Genomic DNA, 24,889 nt, shown 5'->3' on the forward strand with positions numbered 1-24,889 from the left:
CACTCCAAAATAATAATAAATTCGTTAAATATTAAATTTCAATAGTATTCATGCATATATTGATCTTTGGCAGGTTCCGAAGGTATGCATAGCAGTTCGGTACTCACATGCACATACCTTCCCTCAAATTATCTTATATAGACCCCTTCATGAAACACCTGTAGTAGTTCTTTATACTTTGTTTATATATACAAATGTGAATTGAATAAAAAGCTTATAAAATTATATCAACTTGTTAAACTGGTGGCCTTATTCTTTTTTGCCGCTGACGGACACCTGATAGGCTTAGTCCGGCATTACACTAAATACACATTGTTTACCCCATAAAGAACCTGCCGTGTATCATTCTAAAATAATACAAAAAAAAAACAAAAACAAAATATACTAACCACAACATCGCAGCATATTTTTAGAAACTCTTTATTATTTGTTTCGGAGCTTATGCACTTTAATGCAGCTAAAATATTTGAAACCATTATATTATTTCTTTAGAAATTGATATTTATTTTCGTATTGTTCTCATAACTTTCTTTTAAATAAAATGTATTCTATGATTTCGCTTCTTAGATAGCAGAGTAGCCGAACGCATACAATAGAAGATATCGAAGCAAAGCTTATTATTATTAGATCAATTTGATAATTACTAACTACTTATACTACAGAAAAGATTAATAAAAAAAAATAGGAAAACACTGATCACGACATTAAATTAATAAGCGGCCGGCCGCGTGTGAAACATGTGAAAATGACATGACATATCAATGACGTTGACAGTGACAGTAACTAACAGAGTAGTCCAAGAACAAGGAATGGGTCGGTTCTGAGACGCCATTGCTTACTTTTATTCTTTAGACATAATCTTTCTAATCTGTGGTAGAAACCCTGGGAGGAAATAGATACAAAAGGGGGAAAGCGATTGTAACTAATGTAGTTTGACAGCCCCATTGTTAGCAATATGCCCTATTAGGTCGACCTCCACATGGTTCCCCCTAGAAATCATCGTAGTTAATTTTAATTGAATCCGTCACGATAGGCCAACTGACCAGAGGGCCTACCGTGAAATGTTTTCCGAAATTTCGGAGACGAACGAAATACAAATTGAATGTTAAAATTACATAATACATACCGTTTAAAAATATTAAAAATATGAAAATATTATTCCTTGGGACTTTTATGGTAGGATTTATGACGAGCAAAATGATAAGCTCCATTTACTGGCCCGATTTAGGTGTGAACAAAAACGTGAAATTGAGTCCGAAACTTCGGAATTTCATTTCATGGTAGACCTCCTGCTTGCATTCTCATTTATCATCACTCACTGGTGCCTCGCCAGTGTATAGCTATAGTGCAGACAGGGTTACCATACCATTATCATCCACTAAAGAAATAGGTACAAAAGTTATACAAGGTGTATTTGATCTATAAGTGATTGTTTCATTAAATGTTATGTCATGTTATAGTTAGTTAATATCACATAAACTTTAATAACATATTTAGATATATAATATATAATACTACTACTACCGTAATTGTAATTGACATTGGTTAAAAAATTTTCGTTGATTCAACATAGTGATCGTTGAATTTATAACTAGGTTATTGAAAAAGGCGAGAAACGTTAAACTTGGCAATATTATGTAGAATTAAACTAAAATTTAAAATGGCAGCTGGTATTTTGGCTGACAGAAATGGTCATAAGGATAAAGACCGAATGCTATTTAAAAAAAAAAAAGGTATTTGAGGACTTTTAGGAATTGGTATACAGGTACCTCACTTTATAAAATCTAAAAATAAATCTATGCAATGACCTAGTTGCATCAACGCCAGAGAATATTACTATATAACATAAAACAAATTAATTTTTGTAATTTTATACAACTGTTTATATGTCTAATCAGAATATTGTTATCAATAAAGCAACCAGTACAATAAATTTGAGAATTTTATACTATGAACTCGATCTATAGATAAATATTTTCGACAGACTTAATACCTATATAGTGTAAATTCAATATATCTATATGGTGTAAATTCAATGAAGTGGTTATACAACTCAAAATATTTGTATAAAATCTATACAGATTTCATACAAATATTTTTTACTTTGTTCGATGTCATGTTAGTGTCTCTCTTTGTGTAATCTGTAGTATGCTCTCTGGTAGATATTTCAAAAATCTATTCTTCTAATCTCTGTAATTTAAATAATTAAATTACCTAAAACTTTGAAATGAATTTAAATATAATTATTTTAATACAAGAAAAATGAATGAATCTCAAAATTTTGTTGTTTTGTCAAGTTCTGCCGAAAGTATTAATAATCATTCGTTGGTTGTATCCTTTTACATTATGTATATTATTATAATAAGTATATCAAAACAATTTTAGACTTAACTCTGAAAACAGATGGATTTTGTAACATATGAATCCCTTATAACGACTACAAAAGCGGCTTTGACTGCTAATATCGAAAGGGGTAGAAATAATTCCATTTTTTTAAATAATTTCACCTCACTTTTAGAAGATTGTGGAGCGTGCATTTCTCAGGTCAGTTCGTAACTTCATACTTTCATAATACTAAACAATTTTCATTGTTATTAGTATTATAGGTGTTAAGTATCTATGAATAGTTACTAATATTATAAATACGAAAGTCTGATCATTTGTGATTTTTGGCGCTTTAACGACTACCAATTGTCATGCAATTTTCTTTATAAATAGTATCTATTTAGGATGCAGAAGAAGGATATAAATTTGTTAGGGAGGCAAACGAGCAGATGATCCACCTGATGGAAAGTGGCTACCGTCGTCCATGAACGCTTGCAACACAAGAGGAGTTGCTTGCTTGTTGCCAGCCTTTTTAATGTTTGTGGGTACATTTTTTTTTAATTATCCATATTATATTGTAAAGGGAAAACTGAAGACGGGAGCCCATTCCATAACTTAGATGTATGAGATAAAAATGAACAGTATGCATGGACAGTAGTAGTATACCGTGGACCCAAGAAAGGAGGTTAATCAACATATTACAGTGATACAGATGAATTTGCATGTGAATCTAATGTGCTATAATTTTTTCTATGCAACTTAGAATGGCAAACAAACCCATGATACTCCCCCATGCATGGCTATTTCTGAGGACTCGGGTGTTATTCCTCTGTACCCTTTTTTTTAAGGGGTGAAAATGGATGGTAACTCCATCCATGCTATCAGTATACACCGACAAGGCACCAGTGGAACATGACAAGTGAGAATGAATGCAGGTTGGTTGGCCAACCATGATGAATTCGACAAGAATGAACCATGACGGTTCCCAGGGGGAACTGCGTGGAGGTCAACCTGAGAGGGTATATTGCTAGCAATGGGGCTATTAGACCTCATTACTAACAATTCCTCCCCCCTCTGTACCCTGTAAATGAACTGCCATATCCCACCCTTCAAACCGAAACAGCCATGAAAACAACTGCTTTAGGGTAGAAACACAAATAGGACAGAGGTGTCCATGCAAACAACTTTTGTACAAAATCTCCCTCTGATAAATGCAGTATGTTAAACATCTTTGTAGTTATGCTAATCATACTTATCTACTTTATATTTTCAGAGTTTGTGTATGGCTGTGGACTTGCTTTTGGATCCAAATATAACACTAAACAAGTTAATTGACTGCTTAGATGATGCTGTATGTATAATACAGATGTTGTCCAACTTTTTAAAGAAGGTTGTTGAGTCTGTTTCTATATCATGTTGTTCTATGAAAATACTCCCAACTACCACAGGCCATATTCTAATGAATGTTTTTACTCATTGTAAAGAGAGGTATGTATTATATATATTTAGAAGTATATATATATATCCTTATTACCATATTAGCTGTTAATTGTCCATTGCTGATTATTCCTCCTTATTGTATCCATATAAACATAACACAAAATTTTTCTCTAGACATTTTAACAACTCAACTATTCATACATTCACTAATTATTAGCTTACCTAATTTCAGCATAAACAATATTTAGTGTGGGTAATGGTGTGCTATTTTTTTATTTCTGTAATGTCATTATAGTTGCCAATATAGCTAGTAATGAAATGTTAAAGTAACATTAACTATTTTATATTTGTGTCATTAATACATAATTAAGGCTTTCAATTTGACAAAATTTGTTAGATATTTTTAATAAAAAATAGAAATTTCATTTCAAAATTTTTGAGAATTAAGTTTTATATTTTTTTAAACATCTTTATTAACTTAAACAATATCTAAATTTAATTCTAAACAATTTATATTGTAATTATTTTATGATTCTGCCATAGGGTTTGGAAATTATTGTTTTGCTTTTTAATTCCAGTGAATCCATCTATGGAAGTTATTTAAGCAAAGTAGAGAAGCAGTTAAAAGACTTGTTTCGGACTTGTCATGAACTTCAACTTACATATTTAATGTTACTAGAAAAACATTTTGTATTCGATTTGACTGAAACAGATGAACAGGAAATACTTATTGAAGGTATTTTTCTATTTTTTTCATAATTAAAACACAGATAAAGAACTCTCTTTATACAGTTATAAGATTGCACTGATAGAACATTATAAATCAAGTGTAAGAACTAGAAATCTGAAATATCTTATACCTTACTTTAAGCACTAACAGTGTATTAAATAAAAATAAAGTCAAAACAATCGTCTGAATATTATAAATTTCAAAATTTGGAAAAGTTTTTCTATTTTTTTGTATTCAATCATGGATTAGAATTAAATTTCGTACACAAGTAGAATTTTAAATATTGATTCATGTGGGCATAGTTAATGGACAACCAGCTCCTACAGCATAAACAATATCTCTGTTTGTGTTAAATACAAAACATATTTTTTATAATACCTGTTATTTATGATACAGCATTACAGATAAATTTGAAGATAGGAGACATTGTACAAAGCTTAGATGTGAAGACTATGGCAGAACAATGGAAGGGTTTCACCATGATTTGTGAGAAGTATTCCAATTATCTTATGGATAAGAATATTTACAATGATTGTACAAAAATACTTTGTTCAATGATTACAAATAATATTAGTAATGCATTAGAAGTTAGTAATTTTTGTATTACCATCTATTCTTTATATTTTTTTTATAATTATTACATTACTTGTCTGCTGTAATGATCAGAATGAATCAGGTGTTCATGTTATTCTTGTGCATCTGCTGCCAAACAGCTGTGTTAATATAGATGTGATTCGATTGTATAGGTTTATTGTATAATTTGAATATGAATAAACAATATAGTTCAGGATGTGGCAGTGAAATTTAAGGGCGCAGAGGCATAACACTTTAGGCAGTGCATTGCATGATGGGTACCATGGGTATATTCACGTCTATAAACAAAAGTTTACCATTTCAATTTGTAAAAAAATTTATATATAATTAATGCTACCAACCTGAACGATCACACTATTAAATAGAATTCTGGAAAATAATATATAGCCTATTGTATTTGAGTATATTTGTTATAAACAAACAATCAAATCCTCTGTATAATATTAGTATAGATGGTATAGATACATACATATGGGAAGATAATTAGTTATTTATTTAATTACAGATGCAACAAGATGAGAAAGTAATTGTGAGATCATTAAAAGTGACCAGTTTTATAATAAAAATACTCTTAAAAGTTACACATATTTTTAAATATGCCACAGCTAGAAACATTGATCATATAGTTGAATTGATGATTTACATTTATTTGTAAGTTTTATGACATATTTATTTAATAACTTAAACCCTGTGGTGAAATCAAAATCATTAGTGGTCATTTAAGGATTTGTTCTGCCAAAGATCATTATTATCATCTATAAGATATTTTTTTCTGAAAAAATGTGAGTTAAAATATGGTAAAATATGTAATTTAAGCGTCCTATGTTAAATTGAAGTGTGGAGTATATACTCCCATTTTTATAATTTTTCATCTCTCTGAATGGTATTATTTATTTATTCATTATTACATACATGGGCATAAGGTAGAGTTAATGCTAAAATATTTTCTGAGCCTAATTTATTTATTTAATACAAAAATCCACAGCTCTTAAAAAAACAACTGTCATGCTAAATCTCTTATAAATACAGCTAAAAACACATTTTAATTATATAAACAAAAATTATAATTCAAGTAAGTAATTCAATAAAAATTAAATTAAGAGTGGGTGTATACAAGTAATGTATGTATGAATGAAAATATGTATAACAATGAGTGTCCATAAAGTCAGGTTAATTAATATACAAAATAAAATCTATGTTGCTACAATTCAGACATCCACGGCAACGATTAAGTAATATAAAAAAAACAATTATCATTAATTTTTTTCAGACATACCGAGTCATATTTGGAATTAGTGGGAACAAAATCACTTCAGTTTATGCATTTAATCAGGAGCAATGTTTTAAATCCTGCAGACAGTTTACTAAAAGAACTGATATCACATGAAACATTTATGAGTGTAAGATATATTATTATTGTAAAACAACTAACTATTGTATCAGAGACTTCGACGTAATTTAATAGCATGGAACTCTGAATATGTGAAACACTGATTCAGTTTATAATATGGAAATTATTATTTTATTTTTCAGTATATGTTTAATTATAACGTGAACGTGATAAAAGAGGATGACAAACTAATTGGATATATAATTCTTTTAATAACCATTATTAATATTACTCTGCAAAATCCTCAGAAATATACTTTTTCTAAACGGAAGTTGCTCATGTGTGTTTTTGATGTGGTGTCTCATTGTAAGTACTTATAAGAAATAAATTTGAAATCTGAAATTGTGCCACTACAAATCACATCCTAAATCCTTAATTGCATCATATACAATATAAAAAAATCTGTACATCTATAAATTAAGAAATAAATTTATTATGTTGCTAATTTTTTCAGATTAGTAACAATTATTGTGCTAACAATATATTATTTGTGTAAGTGTTGAAACTCATTGCTTTCGATTAAAATATTTCCCAGGTCACGTTTGGTTCAACATTGGTCTGAAATTTAAAAGGACGAGCAATTCTGATAATTCACAATATACATGCGGATTGTATGAATATCTCCTTACTCATGCAACAGCAATTATGGTCACCCTCAGTTCGGAGGAGATAAATATTGTCAAGGAATATATGTATGAAATACTGCTTAGTACGGATTGTTACCGCGCACTTTTTATATCAAATCTATGGATTTTATTATCTAGGTTAGTATATTTTATTAACGTCAATTATATAATATTTTGATATTAATAGCCATCCTTTTGTTAGTCATTTTAAAATTCATAATCAAAGATTATTGCTAATGTTTCTTTTGACAAGTGGGAAACGGATATATTGGTAGAAACACCTTGTCTCATGTATGAGAAAAAATAATATGCTGGATGTTATTTCGTTTTATCTCATGTGTATGGTTTATGCTTGTCTAGGTAGGCGGTTTCTCGAATATGATTTTGATCTAATTTCTTGTACAATAAATTTTATTTAATTGTAATTAATATTTTAATGTATCTATGCTCCGTTTTAAAATACGACGGTATGGCTGGTACATCATAATAAGTATCCTAAGTTTAATATACAAAGTAGATAAATGTAAAGAATAAAAAGAGAAACAGTAACTATTAACAGTTGATGTTTAAAGATTATGTTCATTTCTTTATTGTGTCATTTTCTTATACCGCCGTATTTGGAATAAAAGTTGTAGTAAATACAAAGTTTTCATATTTTTAATACTAAAATAAATTTCAGAATGCACGATCTCGAACTAAATGAGTTAGTAGTGTTATGTGGAGTGTATCAGAAATTAGAAACGAATGCATTATTTCCGAACTCCCCTCAACAAGTTCATTTGAGTTACACAATGAGCCAATTATTCAAGACAATGTCTAATGATGATAAATTGAAGCTGTATAAACAATTTAGTCCAATATTAGACGAAAGGAATATATCATTATGGATTGCCCTTAGAATTGAGAATTTGCCTGTGGATTTACAATGCCGGGCCCAGGAAGAAGTGATAGAAAAATGTAAACTGTTGCTGGATTTACTGTTTAATGGGCGCATGCGTGTTCAAGCTGAAGTATTTTTTTTGGTAAAATTGTTTATAACTTTTAAAATATTTCTCTGAATATTATTATACAATATTTTACTACTAGCTTTTATACACGACTTTGTCTACGTGACCAGAATAGAAAAACTGTATTGTAAACCAAACTTCATAGTAATTTTTTTAGCCGTTACGACGCTAAGAGATAACAAACAAACAATCTCACTTCCACATTATAAAATTAGTAAGCATGGCTGAATGGCTGCCATTTATAAAACAAAATTAACTCATATTTGGAAATATTTTGCATGTTTATATTAATTCTTATTGAAATTTTCCAAAAATTACACATTGATGATCATTTTTTAATTTTAGGCAAAAGTAATGAAACTAGCAGCTACTTGTTCTGTAATTACTGATGTTTCAATGAAAAACAGCATTTTTAAAGCATGGGCCAAAGGGTGCCCAAACTATAATGTTAATCTTTTAAAAGATTTGGACAAAAGTAAAATTTGGTACCTGAAATATATTGAAGCATTGACTCTCCTAACAATTTGTGCAAAGGATATTGTACTTGATAGTAATCAGGATTTGATTAAGGTAAATATGAATAAGTAGTAAAAAAAAAAGGAGAAATATGTAATACCTACAAGGCAAATATCTTCATCGCCTTAGTTTGCTCTAAACGTTTATGTTGAAAAGTAGGTAAAATCTATTTGTTACGTTGATTTTAGTTTGAATTTTTAGAAACAAAACTTTAAGTTGTTTCTGTGTATTTTTGAGCTGCGTCTGGGATATCTGTTGTATTTAAATTTCAAGCAGTACCAATTAGGTATTTGGTGTAATTGACTGATATATTATTTATTAAGAAAACATTATATAACGAAGTTATTTTTATATAATGCTTTCTAAATAAATAATCGCCGTGTGGTCTCGACATAGAATGGGTCATCCCTTCCATTTCCATGAGTGCCGTAAGAGGCGACAAGGGGAATTTGATGGTCTGGGGATGAGCAGCATCATCCCTCTTAAAACATCACCAAAGACTAACTGCGGTTGCCAACTGTGCCAAGTGCATACCAAGCATGGCAACTATTGGCAGAATCCCCACAATAGGAGGCTTATGTTCAGTAATGGACAATTAAGTGGCTGATATAATGATAACGATGACATCTTGAATTTTTCTTTATATAGTATTCTAAGATAATTTTTAATTTCAAGGTACTCCATGTGATCTCATGTATCATTCAGAATGGGTATGCCGAAATAAAGTTATTATTGATTGAGCTATTATGTATATTAACAAATCATACTGAGCAAGATGAGCACACATATAACGTGGATTGCACGATAATTGAAACATTCAAGTGTTTATTTCAAGATTCTAATGTAGTCGTGCGGAATAAGTTATTTAGAACATTAAGTCATTATGCCCAACATTCGAACTTAGAAGAAATTGTGTCTTTAGCAATTAGAGAAAATCATTCATTAATGGAAATCTGGAGGCAATTTGTAGAGCATGGAACACTGAAAAAGTATGATTATAATGATCTAAAACAACAATTAATGGCGACGAAAGATTTTAAACATACTCATATATGTTTGCATAATAATGTTAAATCAACACAGGCAGTTTGCAAAACTTCTTCTAGTGGTAATTTTGAATTTGCGGATGTAGATACATTCTTTAATGAAAGTGACACTGAACCAGTGTGTAAAAAAGCTAAATTAAATACAAGTGAGCTCGAAGACATAATATGTAGGCTAGAAATGGATACTACACTATTGTGTAAATTGAAAGAAAATATAACCGAATTTGAACAAACAGAAAGAATAAAAAATATATGTGACAAGTTAAAAAAATTTACTGGTTTAAAATAATATTTCTTTGTTAAATACAATGTGTAGTTTTATTTAATTTTTTTGACCTAATGAGTTACAGTGAGTAATATGGAATGAAACAAAAAATATTTCACATTTATATTTATTGTTGTGTTAAAAAAATCTTTACAAATAAGTGAAATATAATAATTGTAGAATAATAATAAGTAACGCTGGTATTACACTGCCATATTTCTAATTTATAGGTAGACAAATATATCCAGAGATCAAAAAGAGATATCGGTATTATGTGCTGCGACGTGATTAATTTATATAATCATATATTATGAAAGTGTAATACCGGGCCATGAGAAAACTTAAAATAGATTTAATTGATACTCGGAGGTAATAAGACCTTAGTTCACGTCGCAAACAGTATCAACTAACATCAGTCGCACTCGAATTTGACATTACCCTACATTTACCGACACATATTTGCTACAGCTGTACAGAACTGTACGTATAAATGTCAATCAATACAGCGACAATTACTAAATAATTCTAGTTAAAAGTATCTAACATTCATGTCCTCATCTTAGCCTACGCATCTTATTGATCTTTATTGTGATGGCCTTATTAGAAAAGTAATTGAAATTTGGCTAACTAATCATAAAATATGAAGAATAATAATTATAATATTGCCATAAAACATAGACAGCGAACTAAGCTATTTCAATAAAGCATAAAGCCTAAAAGCATATTATACAGCTAATTCTTAAAGGAAATTTAAAGTACAATAAATTATAGAGTAAGAACAATACAGTAACATAAACAATATTGAGTTGGAATCATTAAAGATGCAACACCTGTTTTTAATCCTGCATACGTAAGTCTGACGCCTTAAATCATATTTTGTAAGGAGATGTCCTGTCTAAATGTATTTTTTTTTTATAAATAAAGTGCGTTATCCACAGTGCATGAGAAAACAGTTCATACATTGAGCAGATTTCAAGATTTGTGAGGGAGAAACAAAGTTTAACTAAAGACATATTTCCATTATTTTAATGGAAGTATCTTTAGTTAAAATTTTCTCTCATTAATTTTGTCACTACTCAATTATAAACTGGTTTATTTTGTGACATAAAAATGCAAATACTTAGGCACCTTATGAGTGGGTTTATAGTACATAATTTGTGCGAGTTAGTTGCATTTTGTATTTGTATTATCATTCTCACTTTCGTAATATCATCTAGATAGTTTTCTATTTGTCAAAATTTATATATTGCGATGATCCAATTGGAATGATAGTTTCAGTGCACTTTGACCTGTAGAGTACATGTATACAACTAATACCAACCAGTTCTAATATCACTCATAACAACTTGATCCAATATCGGTAGTATATACAGTGATAGCGGGAAGTACAATTTACAAGACAAACTTTGAATTCGTTATTCATATATAGTATTGGTAGAAATTATATTTATTAAATTCAATTAACATTTCAAGCTTACATCAATAACTACTCGTTTAAATGTTCTGAGGATGTAAATAAATTGAACGAGTTATATCAACTCTAGTCAAATTATATTTTAAGCACCGGATTTTAGCATAATATTGCACAATATATGTCGATACAACGCCTACAAGTGCGTAGTTCTGTATAACGAATATGCTTCTTTATTGACGATCAATGAATATAAATATATTAAGTTAGTTCTAAAATGTTAGGATACAAAACCTACACATTCAAAAATACTTATTTACTTAGGCCAATTTATATCTTAATTGTAAGTGGATACACCTTATAGTTTCAATGATCAGATTTTACGTGACGTCTAACTTTTACTTAAACTAAAAGTCTTGGCACAAATAAAACGATAAGTTTTGAATTTGTATCACTATACAATACAATACCAAACATAAAATTTATATTGTTGAGCACGAAGTCATTTATCTGTTAGGAAACTGCATAGAGATAAAAATTTAAATAATATCATTACTAAATAAATAAATGACTCGCATTCGATAATATAAGTGTAGTATAGAGAAATTCAATTGCGTTAATTACATAAATAAAGTCCTAATATCTAAATACCCTCAGAACAATTAATATGTATATAAAATTCAGTTCTTTATTAGGATTATTTGGCATCTATCACCAATATCGATAGTCTACTTTAAACATGGTATACGAAGGTGAAATACCTAATCGATTATGCGCCTTTTAAAACTTAAACACATACAAAATCGCGCTGTTTGCACGATTAGATTCCCTGCCGAACCTAAATTTCCTCCTTGTCACGCATACACACGCGCTGCGCACGCGTACACCCCGTTACGTTGCCACGGTCGTCACACTCGCCACAGCGGCCGAGCACACACGCACACCCGCGCATATCTCCACGCCTCGGCATCGCACACATACCGATTTGCTTATTTAAACACGAAACCGATGTCTTGTTTAGTAGTAACATAGCCTCTTATCTACTACTTAGAATTTGTTACAAAGTCGGAAAAGTCAAAATATTTGTTTTTATTGGTAACGGATAACACAGTCTACTACAGTGAATACAGTGCATGTGGTCACAGAAGTTGTCCTTTTTTAAATATTGACCGGTTATTATAAGAAGTATACTTCTGATTGGTTTGAAACTATTTATAATTATTAATAGAATAAAAAAAAAATTAGTTTTAGTAAGCCAATATCAGCGATTGCAATTGTTTTTCTGTGTAGGTGGGGTCAAAACCGCAGAATTGGTAACATTTACATTACCTTTAATAGAAATCCACTATTTCGATAACAAATTAAAAATTACTGATAATACAGACGTTGCTACTGCATGAACACTAACGCGTATGGTACAAGATGATCTGTAGGGTTACTGTTGAAATACATTTCAATAAATTTACATTGAAATTGAGACGCTTCGCACTCTTGAATCGCAATACTGGCGACATAATAGTTCTATAATGTTCTGATAGATACATATTAGTGTAACTTGCCAATGCAAATTATTGTAAACCGATCCCAATTATAACCTAATTCCTGTTGTTTCATGAATGTGTTATAAAATTATCATTGGCAATAGATTGGATTGATATTGATATTAGATTCTGGAGTAGACCTGCCGTACTTGAATTGTATTGAACGAATCTGAGTATATATTTTAATGTTGCCAACTTGGTTTCAAGATTTTGGGCTAACCGGCTAGTTTAGTCCAAAATTACTGTTAAATATATGGCAATATTTACAGGTATATTAGTTATATTGCCGACCTTTAAAATGTCTATAACAAAAGTAGGAATGTCCACATCCACAAGTGGCAGAGTTTACCTAGTTTATGAATCTCCTTACGAATTATCTAGTAGTAACACGTTTTTAAAACTTTTATTATTACTTTAAAAACTGCAGTGTTAACCTACGTATATTAGAATTACATTCAGAAAATTCATAACCAGTCTAACTAAACTTATTTTCAATTGAATATATTATACTAAATTGCGAGTTGTAAACCCCTTTTAAATCTCGTTTCTTCTTTAGTTGGAAAATAGTCATTTCATTTGATAAAATGGAATATTTTGGAATAAACATCAATTATAAGAGAAGACTTGGCTCTAATTTCACGCATATGTGTGGTGTAATTATAACATTTTCTCACTCTCGCACATACAGCTACATACACACACACAATTATGGGTCACGACCTAGTATTAAATTCTAGCAATCTGGAGCTTTTATAATTTATCGTAGCACGATACGGCATATTACCGTCACGACAAGCAAGTAAGCAAAATATATATGCAAATCCAATCGCTTTAAATTTTTCATCAACGATAATGTCAAATCGTGTAAGATGACGATATTGGAAAATTCAATACATTTTGTTTTTCAATTATAACGTGACAAGTAATTATGCCGAATCGTGTTTTACAATATAAAAACAATATGCAGTGTATCTTAATGGACTATTTAGGGCAAATGTTTTTACGTTAAGAGCGTTCATTACTTTAGTTTACCGAAGTGTGCAAACGTCGCAATTATAGAATACGTTACATATATGGTAAATGTAGCACTGAAAACTTTGCACCTACTTCATATTTTGCTAAGAAATATTTTTAAATACATTTTTGCCATGACGATTTAAATTTTCAGTGACAACTTAATAAGAATATTATTTGCATGATACAGTAGCTGAGAACTTGGGAACTATGAAAATTGTAAAATCGTTTTTGATAATTGCTACGTTACCACGCTTTGAGAAGTTAATGATAACTTTAGTTTCCCAAAGTGTATGCCCTTAAGTTTATTATGTGCAATCGATATTAATTTGTTAATAATGTTTATTAGATTTAAATACCAATTTTTTGTTTATAAATATTTCGAATTCAACATGTTGGCGTAGTGGCGGAGAAATAATGTCTGTTTATAAAGTTGTATACTCATGAGGTAAAGTAGTCTTTATATGTTAAAATGTTCTTTTATGCTTTTTGATAATATTTTTACAATATTTCACAAAAAAAAAAAAAGAAATTGACTGAGATTCTACTTTGGTTTATGATGTCTACTACAAAAGTAAAATCAGACAATAAATATTTAAGTATGTTGTAATATATGGAAAATATTTTTTTGTTGATGATTACGGAGAAAGAAATGTTTAAATCATTTTTAGCATTAAATCTTTTAAGCATTTGGTGTTTCTTTGTTTCTACCCACCTCAATGAGATAAACACGACGTATGTATTTCTTAGCATAATTCAATAGATTTATATTTTTAGTAAACTTACATAACTGGTTTTTGAGAGCTTTAGTGTTTCAAGTAATTAAACAGCTATAGTTTTATTAGAGGTGAAAGAAACATGACGCATTAAGTTTGTTGGCGATTTCTTTGTTGATCGCATCGTTTGCAGTTATATCTCACAAAATGTATTCCGAAATGGCTGTTTTTATATATATATTTATATATAAAATTTGCAATAATAGTCATAAAAAAATTTCCATAATTCTTTAGAATATTAGAGCAGTCAACACAATTTCTCAAATAACTTGCAGGGTGGGAAGTAACATAAATTAACTTTTTACATATTTTAATATATACATGATTATAAATAATAAACTGTGTATATCATGTGTTAAATACAGGTAATTTAAAATTTACGTATAATTAAGACTTCTCAAAAAAAAAAAAACCTGAGACGAACGATTATAGTTGGAACAGAACAATAAAATATCAGAACGAAATTACAAGTGGTAGAAACTACTTCGTTCTAATTGCATCGTTTCGAATCAATCGAAGGTCTTAACATATCTATGTATTACGGATATCCTCGCGCGGGAGGGTGTTGCTCCATGGCCACTGTTGGTGGGTTGTGTGAAGCGGGCGCTAGGGCGTACGGTACGCGAGTTGAGCGTGTCGTGGCGCCGCGTGGTGGTGGCACAATGGCCGCGATCTGCTCGTCGCCGCCAGTTGGTTCATATTCGCCGGATGCTGTAGTTGGCTCAAGCTCACCGGATGCTGTAGACCGACGGCCGCTTGGTGTTGCATGGCGGCGTTCGGCTGGAGCTGCATGCTCGGCTGGTGCATCTGGCTAACGCTCGGTTGATGTTGCCCAACGGTTGGGTGGTGGGCGGCTTGGTGCGCTTGCATCTCGTTAAGGCTCGCGTGGTGAGCCGCCAGCTGGAGCATCTGGAGATGTTGCATTGATGCGCTGTTGTGCAGCATTTGTAGCTCCGGCGGCATGTGGTACAGACCTGGCGTCTAAGGAGACAATTTTTATAATACATAAATGACTCAACAAATCTTTCAACCTGGAGCAAAAAACATGTATATCTATAAAATTCTATTAAAATTGATTGAGTGATATTGAACACTATCGTGAATGAACACGAATATTATGTTACATGATTTTTAATATTAAGATATTTAATAGCTTGCTTCTTTAAAAATATAATTGATAATTCTATAAATATAAATAAGAAATAAACAGCACCATGAACATAACGGCGATCCTATCATTTCACTCATGTATCTCATTCTTGAAACCGAAATACAGCTTTAACGGCAGAAACACGAGTGGGTAAAAAAACTCAGACGACTTTTGTAGTCTCCCTTTAGTAATGACTTCATGAGGTCACTTACATGATGTGAGTGTGCGTGTCGGTGGGGCGGCAGGGAAGGCCGGGCTCAGTAGGCGGACGCCTCCTTGTACTCCGAGTTGTCCATGGTGAAGAAGTCCTCGAGCTTCCACTGCAGGGTCTCGAACGTTGGCCGCTTCACCGGGTCCTTGTGCCAGCACTCCAGCATGATCTCATAGAGCGCCGCCGGACAGTTCTGCGGGCACGGCATGCGGTAGCCATGCTCCACTTGGTGAAGGACCTCTGCGTTTGTCATGCCTGTAATAATATAGTAAATAATTATCTATACTAATATTATAGAAGTGTTTATAAAAGAAATAATTTGCGCTCCGTAATTAGAAAAGTTTAAAAAGAATAAACAATTTGTTATTTCTGTAGATTCAGTTGCAATTGATAACCTAAGTGGGAATTCATATTTTTCGCCCTACACTTGTTCTGATGTCAAAGTAATTGATCTTAAAAACTAAATTAGTTGTAACTTACCTGGATACGGTATACGACCATACGTGACGAGCTCGGTGAGCAAAATACCGAAGGACCACACATCAGATTTGATGGAGAATTTGCTGTAGTTCGCGGCTTCGGGTGCTGTCCATTTAATGGGGAAGCGTGCGCCCACTCGCGCTTCATATTCATCCTCCTGAATAAAAGAAAAATAACAATTGTTTAGTTAAAAGTAATAAAATAAAAATTATAATAAAAGTTTCATCAAAATCAATGTCTATATTTGCGTAGTAGATTCTTTGATTAATAATACTAACTAGATATCCGATCAAAGCGACAAAGACGACCGAGTAAATAACCCCTTACTTACGATATAATATTAGAAATATTTTTCTCTGGACTTGCTCTAAATTATACATGGAATCCATTAAAGTTTAAATGTAGGAGGATGCTCTATTTCCGTTCTATTTTAGTTTATGAGACGTAATTAAGCGATATTATCTTTGGGTTCTGTTTTGAAGTTTATAGGGAAAGTGTCTAATACATACTCGATAAAAATCTATTTGCTATTTATAATCTACGAGCCAATATGACTTATTGGTATCGATTATCTTCGGCATATCTTGTGACTTACTTTAAGGAATTCCTTTGATTTAAAGACAAAATAGATAGCATTTACATGTGAACAGTCTAATGTCAGTTACGTTTTTGAATATGGAATTGATTAGTCATCTTGATACACTAATGATGTTCGCTAATATGATACATATATACAAAAATGCAAATACATACAAACCTTCCTTAAGGTAAACAAAGTGCAATTACGTAATAACATCTAGTTTTTGAGATTTGCGTGGGCATACAATACATATGTAAATACGCCCGATTACCAAATTTTATATTTCATTTACAATTATAATTACAGATATATAAAAAAAAAATATTAAAAAAAAGATAAAATAGAAAGAATTTCTAATAACGGAAATTTTATGAGTTGTTAATTACATTATAACTTATGTTAATGACATGGTAAATGTATTTTTATAGAATTTGAAACGAAATAAAATTATATGGAATATTGACTTGTTATACTAGACTGTGTAAAATAAGGTAGGTATGTCGTTGCAGTGCTTATGTAAGTATTAAAATGCCAATATAGTCATAGCAGTTTATGGACAGTTTTATAGCATTTATATTGGAGCAGTGAGCCAACTATCGAGTCATTAGGTCTACTCAAAAGATTGTAATTATAGCATTACTAAGTATAAAATGGCAACATAAAAATGGTTTACAAGTGCAATGACCGATCTTTATAAAGACTTAGTTTGCTTTGCGGGTAATTTGTCGTTTACCTTAGAAAGGAAGCGGGGAACGGGGTCTTCATCGGAACAATTACGTACAGAATAATTTAATAATTTTTGTCCTTTTCAGTTATTGTGTTGGCATGAATTATAATGGGACCAAGGTATAATGTGATGATGCTGTAAATGCTTTACATTTGAATATCTTAATTAAAGCAAAACATATTATAGTCTAATTAATTTCATCAAAATTTCAATTAGGAGTACTTGTGTAAAATTTATATCGAAAAAAGTTTAGTGATTTAACAAACAAATCTGTATGACACAGATCAACAAAAAACCCGCTGCAGTCGGTACAACTAAATTAGACGAAGTCAATTAGGTTGTATCGAGTCTAATTTAGGGAGAAAAATTTACATGCATAGTACAAACAGTCGCAACATTCATATGAATCTTGTAAATAGTTGAAAAATTCATATGTGACAGAATAATAATTGTGTGTAACATATGGACACAGTTTTATATGTGTTAGAAGATATATTTATAGTTACATAACATACTTTAGTGTCAATGTAATGCATACAATGTAGTAATGTAACACTTATTATTTCCTAATATTTCCGTTATTTCAGTAATGAACAACCATTTTATTTTACTGAACACGTATGACTGTATAAACCACAAATGAGATGAAAATAATACAGAGTTCTATTATAATAAATCATCACTTAACTATAATATCATCTGTGCTATATCCGATATGTTGATGACAGTGACGCCATGCCCGGAATAAAGAAAGCCGCAAATTGGCAATAACAGTGTTGCTGTTCAAATCACTTTCACACATATACGTATTTGTACAGAGAACAATGTTTAATTTTTTTTTTGTTTTCTTATTATGTATTCATAACTTATAGTATAGGCATTATTTGTATTCATAAGTTTCTTATGTCTTCTGTACAGTAATATTGTTCAGTTTGCAGGATATCATGTTTACTAGATTCTGTGTTTTAATTGCGAGTAGTTTTTTTGTATTATTATTATTAAGAAATTAATATATTGGCCATTAAAATATTTAATCATTGAAATAGTTAATTTAGTTTCATAGAAAAATATTCAGTTGGCCACAGAAATTACGTTGTTTATAACATGTGATTCTAATCTTGAGAAGTCATAAGCTCTTTTCAGTGATTACACTGGTTATCTTACTTACGCTAGTGAAAGGTATAAATAAATATTAATAATTACAACGTGGGCAAAGATTAAGATTGCATTACTTTAAAACCTATATGATGTAAGAATAAGTATCCAGTGAGTGCGTTTATTTTTTTTTGGTACTTTCATAAATTATAACTTTTTTGCATGGTTATTGATTAATTTTAAAAGTAAACATTAATATAATAAATATTACTTGATATCACAATTTTAATGTAAATCCGCATTGATTCTTTTTTAAATTTAAACAGTGCTAATTATGCAAATGAGGTCCGTAAAAACTAATTATATGGATATTATCAAAAATAATCAATAATTATATGCATTCTCTAAATTTCTCTTTTGTTTTCGAATTTTTAGAAATTAATTAGTACCTCCTACCATATCTCTGTTAAATTGCATCAGTGCCGCGGGATACGAAAGTTGTACTAACCAACCCATACACAAGCCATTTAAATATAATAAAGTCATTAATTTTATGTTTTTCTTGGGATACGACTAATTGGGTCATTAGGGATTATAGTTGCGAGCTTATTTATTTTTATTGTATAAGATGGCGAAATGACTGCGAATAGAGACGAATGGAAGAGGAACCCGTCGACCCCATAAAATAATAGGGATAAGGGTAGGAAGACGATATGAGATAGCGAAATATGCAACAGTAAAACATGCAATAGATGTTGGAATCTAGAATCTAGCAATATAACATCAAATTATTTCTAATCTATTTGTTCTTCAGGATTATTTCGAAATTTAAAGCCGCTAAATTATTTGTTATTTAACATACAGAAAAAGTGAAAGTGAGATGACGTAGAAACCAAGTCGGGTGTTTTAATTATTTATTGGTGGTACTGGTAGTAAAGATAGCTGAAACTTTGTATAATTCGTTGCAAGGACAGACTCGAGAGGATTCTTTTTTTCCCAATTATTCTTTAAAGTCCAAGGAAGGTTCTTGCGAGGAAAATATTGGAAAAATTGTCCGAAAAAACATTAAAGAACAATTTTTCTTTCACGATACAAATTGTCCCTAGCCGCCAATTCAAATATTTCAATCAAATATTGAACCGAACGATGTCTGTCGGGTCAGCTATAAAAATTATATACCATTTTAATTTTAATTGAATTTTGGGACTGTTTTATTTACAACCATAAATTTTGTCACTTTAAACAAAATATCTGCTAAAATAACTACCATCAGATCCATTAACTTATTTGCCCTGGACATGTTACAAAATCTTATAAACCGTCAATTAAAGAAACACAGCCGCAATTGAAAATATTTTCAAGTGAGCTCATGTTTCCACATTCATTGATTTTGTAGTTGAATTAAATTTGACTTAAACAATAAATAAGTCCAATACTATTTTGGAACTGTTGGAACTTACATAAGGAGAAATGAGACGTTTTAATATTTACCTTTATAAGTCTGGCGAGCCCAAAATCAGCAATTTTAACGACATTAGAATCGGCCACAAGTACATTCCTGGCGGCTAAATCGCGGTGGATGTAATTCTGCGACTCAAGATACGCCATGCCTGCGGCGATCTGCGCCGCCATGTCGATTAACTGTTGCAGTTTCAAACCACGACCTTTGCCTGTGGAACAATATAGATAGATATTATTCGTATTTGATATGTATTCTTGTTGTGTAAATATTTGAAATACCAATAATAATATGAGTTTATAAGAAAATTTAGTTATATAAACAGAGAATGGATTGTATCGATTTCAAGGTGTGAGATATGGTAGTGAAATTACAGGGTAAGGGGCCATAGGCATCAGTCTGGTCTATGGATTTTTTTTTTTACAATACAGGGTACAAACGAGCATGCGGCTCATCTGATGGTCTAAATCTAATCATCTAGAAATCTATCCACTGGAGCGATCACTCTAGACCTGTCGTTAGTAACAGTTATTTAGATAGATTATAATAGTTCCTAACCTGAAAATTAGCGGGGGGAAAGGGATTGTTAGTAATGGAGACTGAGAATCCCATTGCTAGCAATATACCCAACCAGGTCGACATCCTCGCGGTTCTCCCTGGAAACTATCATGGTTAATTCCTGATGAATTCATCATGATGGGCTAACTGGCCTGTTTTCATTCTCATCTATCACCCTTCACTGGTGCTCCGCAAGCGTATACCGTTAGTGCAGGCGGAGTTACCATACCATTTTCACCCATAAAAAAACCAGAAATTTAGCATTCTAGACATTTTTTCAACTGTTTCGAAATATCATTATTTTTTATTTCTGTGATATATTAAATGAATGTTGGAGTATAGTTGAGTACATGCAATAATAAGGGAATATAAATATAAGTACTAACATAAAGCAATACACATAAAAAAGAGGAAAAGTCGCCCGAACTGCAAGAAATACATTATCAATGATATATCCGAATTGGTTCCCACAAATGCAGAACAGTTATCGTTTCCATTGGTGAGATAGGAATCTTTACTCGTGAGCGAGTGTTGCTTGGAAGGACTGGTCTGAAGATTTGATGGCTGATTAATTCGTTTCGTTTCTTTTATGTCGTTATAATTTAAAATATCAGAGGTCGTGGGTTGAATTTTGATTGCTGCCCATCCACAATAATAAAAAAATAATTGTCTAGCTATCTATATCATAAATGGTATAAAAACCATTTAGAAATTAAAATTATTGGAAACTTTTATAACAGGGTACTGCTTAATAATTCAGTGAAATAATACTTAATATTTACCTTGCAAATAGTCAAGCAAGGATCCATTCTTCATCAATTCTGTGATGATATAAATAGGTTCTTCTAGCGTGCAGACAGCATACAATTGGATTAGTTTGTTGTGTCGTAACTTTTTCATGATTTGTGCCTCGGCGAGGAAGTCCTTGGGATCCATGGTGCCGGACTTTAGGGTTTTGATGGCGACGGGAGTAGTATTGTTCCACTGGCCCTCCCATACTTCACCGAACTGTCCGTGTCCTAATTTCTTCACAAACTTCAATGAAGAGCGATCAATCTCCCACTGATCGCGTGTTCTATGGGAAAGACCCTCTGTAACAGGTTTTTCCACCTGCAACAATAGTACATTAATTATCTATTAGCATTTATTTCTGCATTAGATTATTAAACCTATTTTATGGATAATGATCTTAACAATAACAACAATAATTATAATGGAGTTAATGTTATGTCACATGACGGCGTAGGTATAGCGGTTCTACATCATTTGATGGTTCTGGGTTCAATTCTTAAATAATATAAACATTTTTATTTGTATTTATATAATAAACTATTTATAAAGGTCTGGCTATCTTCCATGTATTGTAAGTACTAATAAAAAATATTTAAGTATCAGTTGTTTAATAAACATTGTGCAAGATCTGGGTTTTTGAGTATTGTAACTAGTTTTTTATCGGATTATACGTTATCGCAGCCAATGTGCAATAATCGTTGATTGTCGACTGCCTTCTTGGGGTGTTGGTTGTGGAAAGTCTGATTATTAAAGACAATTGATATCTTACTGTTCTAGTTATACAGAAATACGAAAGTTTCTAAATATATAGAGATGAATGAACAAGCGTGAATTAACACCGTTTTAAAAATAAAATAAAAATATATCGAATACATGAAGCAAGCCCTGTTATACAAGGGAGATAGCAAGTGGGAATCAATAGAGGTAAGATACTACGCCAACGGTAAATAATAGTACAAGTACAGAGCGATGGTAACGGTGACTTCACTATTGAAATATACCTATCATAAAGTTACTTAATGAATGAGAATCAAATGCAATACCTTTCTACATGAGTGTAATGTGTAATTACCTATTTACAATGATTGCCATTTCACGTGTGACATGGAATGGCCTTAACGAGCAGACAGACGGTTGGCGTACATCATTACACTTATGTCGGCAATATGAGTAGGTACATAGTGTATTTTTATATTCACGACACGTGTAATATGAAACCTGCGGTGGGCAGCGGCCGCGACCGTCCGTCTGGTAACTTGTCACGCTCGTTTCCCTCATACAGACGTTCAATGGTACGGCTTATCAATGCATCGTTGTGATTTCATTGTCGCATTTAATTAATGATACAAACAATGGTTAACAACCCTAGTGGTCTAGCGGATACACTTGAGCAAGGACATTTTACTCATTTTATATTTGGTAAATTTATTATTGTAACGTAATTATGTAAAAAGTTGTGATTGCAAAAGTTTCCATCACATTCATCATATACCAAGGTTATGACTTGTTAATGCAGTTTTAATCTTATTGTTTCATTTAATTAGTAATAGAAGTAATAATTAACAACCCTAGCGGTTACATTCGAGCATGGGCATTGTATTTGATAAGTATAAAATAATTAGGATTCCTATAACCATGTGAAGAATTGACATTATAAAATTGACGTTATATTAATCACAAAAGTTTTATGGTACGACTTATAAATGCATCGTTTTAATTTAAATACTAGTATAAATAATGGTGAGATGTTCCTTGAACATGGACGTTTTATTGTTTTTGGTAAGTTTTAAATAATAATGATACAAAATATGTACTTGTGACCATGTGCAAAAGTAATCATATACGATTTGGGTTCATTATTTGACAAAATTTAAAATAAAATACACGATTTTATATCAAGGAAGTGTAATATGGGAATCTTGAAAAAATGAAAGGTGGTTCACCTCGAAGATTTCTGAATGCTACGAAATATATTAAAACTGAATATAAGAAAGCAAATAATATAATTTAAGTAATACAACCAATACTTAATTTAACTTAATAAATTGAGTTCAGACATGCTAACATTAGCATAGCTCCAACAGGGATGTGAAACTCGAATTGATAGATTGTAAAGAAAGTTAGTTCACAATTGACAGAGGTATTGTTTAAAATATACACAAAAATTATCGTCCAACTGGGAAATTTCTCATTTCTGATGTTGATTTCATGAAAAGTCATATTTTGCGCTCTACATGCGATATTTCTAGGGATTATTCTTTTAGAATGTTCTGTCATAATGTATATACCTTCTAGTACGTAGTATGTTTTGTTTTGTATGTTTAAATCAATAAGATATAATCATAAAGTATAGCTAAATAAAAAAATACTTGAATTTTTTTTTAACTTACAGTAAGTATTATGTTTAAATTTAGGAATAGGATAATAATGCATATAAATTTTACACGTTGGATATATTTTACCAACCTTTGATATATACATTTAGACTATAATTTTAAAGAACGTGATTCATACAAAAAAATATTCGAAGTACACAAATAGGATCTTATATCTAGAACATTAACATCTGCATACAAATTGATTACTATATTGTATTGTAACATACTGTTTCGTTATTATTTAGACAGCTGTAACTATGATTGTAAATATTGTTCGATGCAATTGATAAAAGTGCAAATTATTATACAATGTATTGAAACTATAATTTGTGATGTGAAATTAGGAAGACAAAATAAATATACCTTAATATGCTATCCGCACCTAAATTCTCAATATTCAATTCATAAACAACATAATGACATAGATAATGATAGAATTATCTATGCTGTAATAACTGAATTAGACTTTATTGATAATTATTTAGACATGACTTTAAAGAATAAAAAGAAAAAATGTTATCAACACAAAACCTGCAACTATCGCAGTAGTGTGTTACTCCACCAAATATTCTGCGACTAAGGCCGTCAGTAAAAAAATAATGCAAAACCGCCTAGAAATCTTGAAGAAATCGCCATAATATAAAATAGACATACAATGAAGCTATATTCTGTTCTTATCAGAAAGAATAAAAAAAGGTGTACCTGAGATTTAATTCTAACAATTTCCTGTCCCAATTCAACTGTAGGACAATACCCCATAAATGTCATAAGATTTATA

At 31.0% G+C, this 24,889-nt stretch overlaps 3 protein-coding genes across 9 annotated transcripts in view; 1 reads left to right on the forward strand and 2 right to left on the reverse strand.

Annotated features, from left to right (window-relative positions):
- LOC113521733 (midasin) overlaps positions 1 to 734 on the reverse strand; it is a 39,814-nt gene extending 39,080 nt beyond the window's left edge. For both annotated transcript variants that reach the window (XM_052899993.1, XM_026907377.3), the window contains exon 1: positions 390 to 734. In XM_052899993.1, the coding sequence (XP_052755953.1) occupies positions 390 to 476 (87 nt within the window). In that variant the 5' untranslated portion in view covers positions 477 to 734. The remainder of the gene's footprint in view (positions 1 to 389) is intronic.
- A 1,399-nt stretch (positions 735 to 2,133) lies between these two features.
- On the forward strand, positions 2,134 to 9,983 carry LOC113521821 (uncharacterized protein C1orf112-like). 3 transcript variants are annotated; one of them, XM_031909864.2, is made up of 12 exons: positions 2,134 to 2,331; positions 2,404 to 2,544; positions 3,599 to 3,813; positions 4,344 to 4,501; positions 4,892 to 5,082; positions 5,595 to 5,740; positions 6,360 to 6,489; positions 6,623 to 6,785; positions 7,015 to 7,243; positions 7,785 to 8,127; positions 8,458 to 8,682; positions 9,304 to 9,983. In XM_031909864.2, the coding sequence occupies exons 1-12, from the start codon at positions 2,263 to 2,265 to the stop codon at positions 9,961 to 9,963; spliced, it is 2,670 nt and encodes an 889-aa protein (XP_031765724.1). In that variant the 5' UTR covers positions 2,134 to 2,262; the 3' UTR covers positions 9,964 to 9,983. The 3 variants fall into 3 exon arrangements, with proteins under 3 accessions (XP_031765724.1, XP_052755912.1, XP_052755913.1); XM_052899952.1 differs by having other exon boundaries at positions 4,892 to 5,080; positions 5,587 to 5,740; XM_052899953.1 differs by having other exon boundaries at positions 2,169 to 2,308; positions 2,386 to 2,544; positions 4,892 to 5,080; positions 5,587 to 5,740.
- A 67-nt stretch (positions 9,984 to 10,050) lies between these two features.
- Positions 10,051 to 24,889, reverse strand: part of LOC113521955 (tyrosine-protein kinase Src42A) — a 76,346-nt gene continuing 61,507 nt past the window's right edge. For all 4 annotated transcript variants that reach the window (XM_026907637.3, XM_052899949.1, XM_052899951.1 and 1 more), the window contains exons 4-8: positions 21,724 to 22,051; positions 20,416 to 20,594; positions 16,523 to 16,679; positions 16,044 to 16,297; positions 10,051 to 15,662 (exon numbers count right to left, since the gene is read on the reverse strand). In XM_026907637.3, coding sequence (XP_026763438.1) covers positions 16,089 to 16,297; positions 16,523 to 16,679; positions 20,416 to 20,594; positions 21,724 to 22,051 — 873 coding nt within the window. In that variant the 3' untranslated portion in view covers positions 10,051 to 15,662; positions 16,044 to 16,088. The remainder of the gene's footprint in view (positions 15,663 to 16,043; positions 16,298 to 16,522; positions 16,680 to 20,415; positions 20,595 to 21,723; positions 22,052 to 24,889) is intronic.

Source organism: Galleria mellonella, unplaced genomic scaffold, assembly GCF_026898425.1.
Source record: "Galleria mellonella isolate WM207_F2 unplaced genomic scaffold, CSIRO_AGI_GalMel_v1 utg63, whole genome shotgun sequence".
NCBI lineage: Eukaryota > Metazoa > Arthropoda > Insecta > Lepidoptera > Pyralidae > Galleria > Galleria mellonella.